This window comes from Hemiscyllium ocellatum, chromosome 9 (assembly GCF_020745735.1).
Source record: "Hemiscyllium ocellatum isolate sHemOce1 chromosome 9, sHemOce1.pat.X.cur, whole genome shotgun sequence".
Taxonomy (NCBI): domain Eukaryota; kingdom Metazoa; phylum Chordata; class Chondrichthyes; order Orectolobiformes; family Hemiscylliidae; genus Hemiscyllium; species Hemiscyllium ocellatum.
This window is the reverse complement of record NC_083409.1, coordinates 72,326,402-72,337,545: the sequence shown is the minus strand read 5'-3', so window position 1 is coordinate 72,337,545 and position 11,144 is coordinate 72,326,402. Positions and strand designations below refer to the sequence as shown.

The following is an 11,144-nucleotide window of genomic DNA, read 5'->3' as shown; positions in this document are numbered from 1 at the left end:
ATGATCCTTGCAAACATACACCGTCATGCCTTTTCCCTCCTTAACAAAATCTTTAATCAATGATTAGCATATACGGTCTATATTGTCAAGAATATCACGATCAATACTAAGGGCTGGAATTGCTTTAGCTTGCCACCTAACAATCAATTTGTCTACTCGTTTCAGATCTTTTCAAATACTTTATGGACATGAGGCACAAGGTCCTGTGACATCAATAGCAGAAAAGCTTTGAGCCACTGAAAATCATTTTGATCAAGGAACAAATGTTGGATTCCCTTAAACTTCACTAAACCCTTGAAGGTATCAATCAATGCTATGTCTCAGTGGAAGGTGCAAGTTACAAGTTATTGTTGGGCTCGGTGAAGCTAGTGGGATTCTACTCAAAAGCTAAAAATCAACATCAAGATACTTAGAGATAGTGTAATCCCTGGAATTGCTACTATTTTTTAAACATTTGAGGCAAAAGTCCATCGTGTCTACAGAGAAACACTGATATATAATTACTAGAACCTTTTAGACGCTGTGTAAAAACTCAAAACCGAAATACCAGGCTGCGTCAATGGAGTTTACTGTATCAGCCTGATCAGTTAAAGACTTTACTTTTTCCCCTCATCGTGTAATTAGTTGTGCTATAATGTCAGTTTCTTCAACACAATTGAAGAATTTACAGCATAATTTGTAGAATGCAAACTTTCCACATCTGCACTGGCATTCAACGCAATTCCTATCCCATTAGTTCAAATGGTGCTGCTATTTCACTGTTTTCTTAAGATGTGGGGTCGCACTGGAACAGAACTATCGCACCATATCAGAACTGACTAATATGTTGCTGATGCTTTGTCAAGAATATAATTTGTTTGTATTATCCAAATACCAGCAGGGCAAAAGTAAATGCTTTAAAAAAAAATTGAATGAGAATACCTTTATTTTTAAAAAAGGTGTTTGAAAATGGTTTTTAATTCATTCAATGATAGCAAAAGTTTGGATGGGGGTGGGGTGGTGAGGAGAGCTGATTAGCTCAGTTAGTCAGACACTGGTTTCTAATGCAGAATGACACCAACAGTGTGGATTCAATTCCAACACCAGCTGAGGTTATCATGCAAGTTCCACTTACTCAATCTCTCCCCTCACCTGAAGCAGAGTGACTCTCAGGTTAAGCCACCACCAGGCATCTCTCTCTAATGAGATAGCAGCTCTATGGTCCTCTGGGTTTATGGCAATTTTATCTTTAACTGGAGCACATTTAGAGAGAGCAAAACAAAACCAAAAACAACTTCTCAGCCTGACAGCTTCTGAAGCAAAATGGTCTCCTGCCCAAAATCCAATCAGCGCCAGTTCATTTTCCTTTTATGCTATGAAATGGTAGAGATAGATTTTAATATCACCTTCCAACAATAGCTAATGGACTGAGATCATTTGCAAAGACATTCAGAATTAATACTTTTAATTTTACTTTTTTATTTGGACTTTTGCAAACATTTCATTGTTCATTCTTGATACAGATAGGAAGCACATTAGTGATGAGATGGGGGGGGGGGGGGGGGGGGGTTGGCGCTTGATGGTTGGAATCTACAACCAGACAATATACTGACAATGCCTCAAGTTGAAATAGATAGAGCAAATACTGGCAATACTCTGATTAAGTAGCATTTGTCAAGAGAGAAACAGAATTAATCTTTCAGATCAATAATCAGAACTCTAGATAAATCTTATTTTATTAGCTTCTTTTCATTTAAAAAAATGGTCCCACCCTCAGTCATTTCATTGTCAGTTATGGGATGTAGGCATTTAATGCCCATCCTCAATTGTCCTAGGGAAGATAGTGAGCTGTTGTCTTGAATACAAACAAGCAGCTTACAAGACACTTGAAAACAATTATCAGTTTGTTACATAAAGGTTAGACAAGGTAAAGGCAGAATTCCTACCATGGTTTTATTGAAACATTTGGGATTTAAATCACAGTATCGCTGCAAGTCAAAATGGCCATTCCCCACCCATCATATCCACGCCAGTTTCCCAATGAGCAATTCATCCAGTGTCATTCCTGTCTTTGCTCTGTAACCTCTCATTCTTCTTTCGCAGATGACAATTAGAAAGCTTCCAATGAATTTGCCTTCAAACACAAAGGCAATACATTCCCGACCCTAAGTATTCTCTGCATGAAAGACTTTGGCGCTGTTCTTGGTTCTTTTGCCAAATTACTTTCAGCTCATGCTCTTGTGTTTGCAACCTTATCAGTGATCAGTTTCAACCTTTGTTCAGCCCCAAGATTTGAAATTTACTTAAGGCTTCTTAGGAGAAAGGAGGAGAGTGTGGGGTGCTGGAAAAGCATAGCAGGTCAAACAGAATCAGAGAAGCAGGAGAATCAACGTTTCGGGCATGAGCCCTTCATCAGGAATCTTAGTCTTCTCTAAGAAGGCTTCATTCTTGAAGATAAGAGGACATGAGGAGTTCAAAATCACGACAGATAAAAACAGGGAGGGTACACTTGTTCTCATTGGTTCTTAAAGTGGAGAATAAAAATTATTTATGGAATGAATGGTTAGATCTGGCACAGGTTGACTGAACCTGCTACTGCTATGCACTATCATAGCTTTTAAAAGGAAATTGGACAAGCATGAGAAAAATATGCTGCAGGGTTTCAGGGAAAAAAAGCAGGGCGGGGGACTAGCTGAGTTTGTCTTGCAGGGAGGCAGCACAGAATTCAGGTTAAAACTTTTACTTTTATATTGTGGAGGTGCCGGTGTTGGACGGGCGTGTACAAAAGTTAAAAATAACAATTCCAGGTTATAGTTCAACTGGTTGATTTGGAACCACAAGCTTTTGGAGCGCTGCTCCTTCATCAGGTGGTTGTGGAGTTGCAGGACACAGAGTTCATAGCAAAGGTTTGATGAAGGAGCATCACTCAGAAAGCTAGTACCTCCAAATAAACCTGTTGGAACCTGGTGTTCTGTAATTTTATATTGTATCGGTTCTACGACACGACAACTTGTTGGAGTGCAAGCTCTCCGTTACAAATTTTAATAATAGATTTCAGTGAAAGCACAGTGGTTGAAAAACAGCAAAGCTGAAACATGCTTTTAAATCATTGCTCTGGATTAACAAAAGCCATAAAGTTATTGTGACAAAATTGGTTTGTTAAGAAATGATGGCTTCTCTCTCAAACTCCCACCTCAAGAAAGCCAAGCTGTTACAATTTACAGTGAGTTTGGTGAAAGGCTAAAGTTCAGACACATATAAGCAAGTTACTTATTGTGAATTGGAAAAAAAAGGAAAACTCAAATCAAAAGATACACAAGGCTGAAAGACATACAACTGTTCTGAAAATAATTTGCAATATTAACTTCAAAATTACTTCTAAAAATGTAGGCTTCATTCCAATAACTTCAAGGGTCAACTAACATAATACCTATTTTCGCATATTGCAAATTACATTTGAGTAAAAGATGATCTTCTGTTTCATCGACAACATACACAATGGATTTGTATATGCACATAATCATCTAATGACCAGTGAGAAAATCACAACATCTCAAAGTCAAAAGATAATTCAAGAGTCATGCATGCAAGATCCCAATCTGCAAAACTAAACACTACCTTATAACATTCTTATATTGAAGTTTACGATGGTGGCCAGATAACAGTTCTTAAGCCTACTCTCAACGCATTGATAGAAATCCTCATCATGAAGGAGGATGTAGAATTCTACTTCATGAACAGCTTCCCATACATGGTCTCAGACATGACTGCCACCAACAAACAAAGTCCAGTAACTCAATTAATAACAAACTTTTGAGTAAAAAATGAGGTCTGCAGATGCTGGAGATCACAGCTGCAAATGTGTTGCTGGTCAAAGCACAGCAGGTTAGGCAGCATCTCAGGAATAGAGAATTCGACGTTTCGAGCATAAGCCCTTCATCAGGAATAAGAGAGAGAGAGCCAAGCCGGCTGAGATAAAAGGTAGGGAGGAGGGACTAGGGGGAGGGGCGATGGAGGTGGGATAGGTGGAAGGAGGTCAAGGTGAGGGTGATAGGCCGGAGTGGGGTGGGGGCGGAGAGGTCAGGAAGAGGATTGCAGGTTAGGAGGGCGGTGCTGAGTTGAGGGAACCGACTGAGACAAGGTGGGGGGAGGGGAAATGAGGAAGCTGGAGAAATCTGAATTCATACCTTGTGGTTGGAGGGTTCCCAGGCGGAAGATGAGGCGCTCCTCCTCCAGCCGTCGTGTAGTTGTGTTCTGCCGGTGGAGGAGTCCAAGGACCTGCATGTCCTCGGTGGAGTGGGAGGGGGAGTTAAAGTGTTGAGCCACGGGGTGATTGGGTTGGTTGGTTCGGGCGGCCCAGAGGTGTTCTCTGAAGCGTTCCGCAAGTAAGCGGCCTGTCTCACCAATATAGAGGAGGCCACATCGGGTGCAGCGGATGCAATAGATGATGTGTGTGGAGGTACAGGTGAACTTGTGGCGGATATGGAAGGATCCCTTGGGGCCTTGGAGGGAAGTGAGTGTGGAGGTGTGGGCGCAAGTTTTACATTTCCTGCGGTTGCAGGGGAAGGTGCCGGGGGTGGAGGTTGGGTTGGTGGGGGGTGTGGATCTGACAAGGGAGTCACGAAGGGAGTGGTCCTTGCGGAACGCTGATAGGGGAGGGGAGGGAAATATATCCTTGGTGGTGGGGTCCGTTTGGAGGTGGCGGAAATGGCGGCGGATAATACGTTGTATGCGCAGGTTGGTGGGGTGGTAGGTGAGAACCAGTGGGGTTCTGTCTTGGTGGCGGTTGGAGGAGCGGGGCTCAAGGGCGGAGGAGCGGGAAGTGGAGGAGATGCGGTGGAGGGCATCGTCGATCACGTCTGGGGGGAATCTGCGGTCCTTGAAGAAGGAGGCCATCTGGGTTGTGCGGTGTTGGAATTGGTCCTCCTGGGAGCAGATGCGGCGGAGACGAAGGAATTGGGAATATGGGATGGCGTTTTTACAGGGGGCAGGGTGGGAGGAGGTGTAGTCCAGGTAGCTGTGGGAGTCAGTCGGTTTATAATAGATGTCTGTGTTGAGTCAAACTTTTGACCAGCTTAATTATTCGCTAAGTTTACATGAGATTTGGTCACCTGATTTATGTTTCTGTGAATTAATGTGAATAAAATCAAATACAAACACTTACCTTGGCTCCAAGGTGACATGTTAAAGTGGTGCTTGCTATTCCTTTTTGTCTCCAGAAAACGTGCTCCAATCTAATTAGATGCAGATTGTTACAACCATAAATAGCATAATTAATAGAATTATGCTTTTCTAATTAACAGTGCAGTTGAGAGGCACTTTAAAAAAATGACAAAAATCATGTTTAGTATTGCAGCTTTTAATACCTCCTTTCTTAAACAAGCCCATAAATAATTATACATGAATCGCTGCTTATTGGAATGTGCAATGCTTTATATATAAATAGAACTTGAATTACTAATTCACAATCAGACAGTAAAAAGTTAAACTAACTGAAGTAAAATGATGCTCTTTCCCCTCCTCCAAAATCCAATGGTTACAGCCACTACTAAAAGTGGAATGTCTTGTGCAGCACTTCACAAAAATTCTCATCACAGAACAGACGCACTGTAAGGTTCTTTACTTTTCTTTAAAAAACGTAAGTACATAACCAAAAAGATACTTAAACAAAATGCTCTCGTTACTTAAAAACCAGTTTTTCAAAATGTCAACAACCTAAACATTGAGAAAGCAGAATATTTATTAAGACAATTGATTACCAATAAATAAAACAAGAACAAATTTAACACATTGTTAAATTCTTTACAAGTTGTATAACCAATGTTCTATTTTTCAGCAAGTTGGAGTAGATAATGAAATAAAATGGCCTACAATGTGCATAGAAATATCTTATACCACATAGCCAGAAAATTTAATTTTTGCTTTTCAATATTGAAAATTTCAGCAAAATCATTCCACCAAATCTAATATCCAAGAAATTATAGTCACATTTGCAAAGATTCTCAAACTGAGAGAAGTCGTTTCGTTAACATGTCTAAAAGGTGGTCTTGATTAAGCTCATTACTCATTACAGTTATTACAGTAGAAGGCAAATTATAAATCTGCTTGACAAACATTGGGGAACTAAAATATTAACACAACTGAAGATTAAAATCTTCCCTCAAGCTGCAATGTAAGAAGATGTTTTTCTCCACCCCCGACTTATTTAAAAGCCTCAACTGAGCTCATCGAGCAACTGCAGTTTAAAAGGTGGCAATGGTCCAAAAATAGACCAAAGGGAAAACACGGTCTTTTAACTCCATTTATTTTCAGTAAGCTTTGGTCTTAAGCAAACTAAAAAAAAAATATAGATTAATGAATGCATTTAGCTGTACAAAAAACATATGTGCTTTTATGCAGCCATTTAAAAATCATATGGCAGTATGTGGAAGGCAATAAACTAGAATAAAATAGTTATGGTCATTTTGCTGGCGGTGAAGGGAGAACAAGGAAGGCAGAACATAATCTCATGGTAGCTCAATACTTAAACCTAATGCCTCCTTAACAATCAATTCACAGGTTGAGAAAAAAAAACTTTGTTCAGAATGGGAGATATTATTGGTAAGGGCAAGCCAATAATATGCGTTTTTGGGGAGTGGAAACATGACCAAGTTGCCAATGAACAAATTACCTGTTTGGTGCTTCAGCAAGAATTGTAGTGAGGTCCACAACCAATTAATTGTCAAGTAGGCTGACATGGAAGTAGACAGTGAAACATTTACAAGGGAAAGAAAAGGTTGCTTTATTTAAAAACCATGCTGCCAAGACATTCAAGCGGGCAGGCCAATTCTTCTAAGGTTGGAGAATTCAGAGTCTTTTAAAATAGTATCAAAACAAAAATCAGTGTGAGAGCTGTTAACACAAAGTGCCTAGAAATATACCACCACCAAATCGGCTATCCAATTCACCATTGTTGCATCAATTGTGTAAATATGCCACTTGTAAATAAAATGGAACACTCAAAACTTGTCAGCTTCACACAATGTTTTTTGATTACTCCCACATTTGCGCACCTCAATGTGCACACAAACTTTGAAATTTAAACATAATTACAGTAAATGTACAGTTACTAAAAAGTTTATGGAATGATCATAAAAGTAACAGCTGTAAATACTATGGTATCTCAATTGAAAATATTGCACAAATACAGGTCTTCCTTTTCACTGATTCAAGACCAACAGCTCTTAACTATACGGTGACAGCTATTGCAACTTGTGTCCCTCAAGTTACATGGGAAAATGTATGAATTTAAAATCTCTTATTTTGCAAACAGTGCCACACCAAGCCTTTAAGCTGATTTGAACAAACAAACCTCCCATTAAATTATTCATTTATGTGAGCAGTTTCCATTTATTTGGAAGACCTGCAAGTCAGCTATCAGTGCTCAAAAAAATTAGAACTTTGAATGCAAAATTTAAGTGAACATTTTGAAAAACATTCACCTCTGGTTTTACAAGAACCTTTGCACACCAGTGGACCTGCTCATTTCCCAAACGCAGTATCTAACTTTTTTTAAGCATAAATGATCAGAGATGTCTCCCAAATCAAATTTTTGAGCACCACGATAATCTGGCTTGTAACAAGACATCACTTCAAAAGACCTAAGGCCATGAGTTCCATTTGTAATGGAAAATAACTGTGCAAAAAAGCTTAAATTCCTACTTCTTTGTGCCAGTGTTAAAGTTTTTTTTATGAAAAAGGAAAACTCCAGGTCCGACAAAGTATTTTCTTGATTTCACAACTTGATTTTTTTTCAACTTATTAAAAGAGGCACGGTTTTCATGAAAAAGTATCTGCAAACTTTATGACAGCAACAAATTGCATTTAAAAATCGCTTCAAATCACTAGCACATCATAAAGATGGCTCATAGCATCACCTTCCCTCACTGTGCTTGACAAGTACATTTTCATGAAGAACACTTCTTCAAACAAGCTACTATATTATTCTATTTCATTTTTTAAAAATTGCAAATGCAACTGGTATTTCTGATTAAATATATTTAATGTTTATTCACTAATATTCTAAAGCTTCACTGTTCTTTCTCCCTTGCAACTAATGTCAGCCAGATTAGATAGATTTTAATTGTGCCATTACTTCAGTTGAGATGGTGGAGGCTCATTACCAAGCCAACGTAGGTAAATTGTGCTGTATGTTCTGCCAATTTATCTTAATACAAAAGCATTATCATTGGAATTGTGATCTTAATGTTTTATGGACAAACTGCCAAACAAATACAGGATCAAGTGCCTGTTCAGACTGTAAAATTCTAATTTCAATTGAGTTCAATCTTTGCATCAAAATTTTGTCAAATAATCTAATTTGTTCACAATTCATTCGCAGTGTATTCTTCCGGTTTTTGCACACAAAGGCATTTTTCTCGCAGGACAATAGTCCACAGGCTCAGCATTTGCATTTTCTCTTTTAATCAGTATTGACATTGCTTGATGGATGGTGGGAGATATTATCAAGTCAACCTTAAGCATGCATTTAAGTACCACTACATATTTGAACTGAAGTCAAATGATCCTTCAAAACTAAAGGCAGCAAATAAACATTTCAATCTTCTTCACAAGTTATTTGCTGTACTGGCACCTCGAGTTTTCCTTGACCAAAGCCCTGACCAAAAATGTTAGTATCCCACCAAATCATTGTTGAAAAAACAAACCAAAACACACAATACTAAACATAACACACTGCAGTATAGAAACAGTATCCTTTAAAATAGGCCAAATTATGAAATTTAGTATCTCTTCAATCATGTGCCTGCAAATCATAAATTGTGGTGTAGCGGAACACTTAAGTGACAATAGTACTGCTGTATTCTTTAATAAAATCAAGTAATGTGCCAGTCTTTGCAGAGGTTCTTCTGGCTAGAGGGGTGTTGAAGAATCTGGCAATTGAGACACCATAAATGTTAACTATTTATAAAAATCTACAAGCAGATACTCATTCGCTTGCTTTTTTTTTCTCTCTCTCTCACACACACACACACACACACACACACACGTTCTTAAGTATATTAGGCTTCAGATGTAAAGTTTAAGAATGTCTCAAAAATGAGTTTAGAAATGCTCTTTTTTACCGCCCCCCCGCCACCAAATAATTATTATACCAAACGAAAGTAAGCACCCATTGTTCCTGAGAGTTCTGCTGCATGGGATACTTTTGGAACCATCAATCTGTGTGAAAACGATACTCCATGCATCAAAAATAAAACAATTATAAATGGCCGTAATAAGATGTCAAATAGAAGATACTGTTCCTTTAACATGCGAGTTATGTCTTACAAAAAAACGTTTGAAATGCATGCTGCACCATAATCATGGTTTTGTGCTATGTGACAAATTAATGATTATTTCACATGTATTAGCCCATCTTTAAGGTTCACATGTGGTCAGGGCTTTGTAAGTTACTTTTTTTTTAATAACAGCATTTAAGTATTATATACAAGTTTTTAAACCACTGCAGTCATGAGTTATCGTCAGTGTTGTACTTAGTACATGATCGCATACAATCAGGGTTTTCCAAATCTCTGACTCTTTGGCTCAAAAGGTAGAGATCAGGATTTTTGTTTTATCCACGGTATCTAGATATAGAAGACAAAGCCGTCTCAATTGGTCTCATACGAAGAAAGCAATGCAGCATCCACGGGTTCCATACATGAAGGGCAGGTAAAGGATCGCATCAGCCAGTCATCTATACAGTCCAGGTGATAAATATGCATGCATGGAAGAAACCTAATTGGATCACCATAAACGAAGTCCATCATACATATAACACACCTGAAAAGGTAAAATACACTGCTTAAAGTACAAAAACTAGTTTATTGGCAGACAAACCCATTACTGTATAACTTTACCCAATCCTCTTTAAAATAACACTTTGTGAACATTTAAGATACAAGAAAAGAAATACAATTTCAAGATGAAGATTATGTTTAACATTGCGGCTGCCTGAAGATAATAAATCAATTCATGCAAAAGCCCTTTGTCATGAATGAGGCTGAGCATCACGGGGGGGCGGGGAAAGTGGCCAAGAGTGTGATAGGTAGGTGGAGGTGGGGGTTATGGTGAAAGAATGGAGAGGAGGGTGGGGCAGATAGTTGGGAAGGAAGGTAGACAGGTAGGACAGGTCATGAAGGTGGTGTCGAGTTGGAAGGTTGGAACTGGGATAAAGTGGGGGGGGGGGGGGGGGGGGGGGGGGGTGGTAAATGAGGGAACTGGTGAAATCCACATTGATGTCGTGGGCTTGGAGGGTCCAGAGGCGGAAGATGAGACGTTCTTCTTCCAGGTGCCAGGTGGTAAGGGAGTGGTGATAGAGGATGCCCAGGACCTTACTGTCCTTGGTGAATGGGAGGGGGAGTTGAAGTGTTCTGCCACAGGACGGTGGGGTTGATTGGTGCAGGTGTCCCGGAGATGTTCTCTGAAGCCATCTGCGAGTAGGTGTCCTATCTCCCCAATGTAGAGGAGACCACAACAGGAGCAACGGATACAATAAATGACATGTGTGGAAGTGCAGGTAAAACCTTGATGGATGTGGAAGGGCATCATCAACCATGTGGGAGGGGAAATTGCAGTCTTTAAAGGAGGAGGCCACCTGCTGTGTTATGTGGCGGAACTGGTGCTCCTGGGAGCAGATGCAGCAGAGGTGGAGGAATTGGGAATAAGGGATAGCATTTTTACAGAGACAGGATAGGTAGTGTAGTCCAGGTAGCTGTGGGAGTCGATGGGTTTGTGGAAGATGTCAGTGTTGAGTCGATCACCGTTGATGGAGATGGAGAGGTCCAGGAAGGGAAGGGAGGTGTCTGAGATGGTCCAGGGGAAATTAAGATCGGGGTGGCATGTGTTGGTGAAGTTGTTGGACTGCTCAACCTTCCCTGTGGAGCACGAGGTAGTGCCGATACAATCATCAATGTAGTAGAGAAAAAAAAGGTGGGGATTGGTGCCAGTGTAACTATGGAAGATGGACTGTTCCACATAACTGAAAGAGACAGGCATAGGAGTCCATACAGGTGCCCATGGCTACCCCTTTCGTCTGGAGGAAGTGGGAGAATTCGAAAAGAGAAATTGAGGGGGAGGACCAGTTCAGCTAAACAAATGAGAATGCCAGTGCAAGGGTACTGGTG

At 39.9% G+C, this 11,144-nt stretch overlaps 1 protein-coding gene across 1 annotated transcript in view; it reads right to left on the bottom strand.

Moving 5' to 3' along the window:
• Positions 1–6,735: 6,735 nt before the first annotated feature.
• rnf11b (ring finger protein 11b) overlaps positions 6,736–11,144 on the bottom strand; it is a 42,078-nt gene continuing 37,669 nt past the window's right edge. The window contains exon 3 of the mRNA XM_060830446.1: positions 6,736–9,801. Within this exon, the coding sequence (XP_060686429.1) occupies positions 9,630–9,801 (172 nt within the window). The 3' untranslated portion in view covers positions 6,736–9,629. The remainder of the gene's footprint in view (positions 9,802–11,144) is intronic.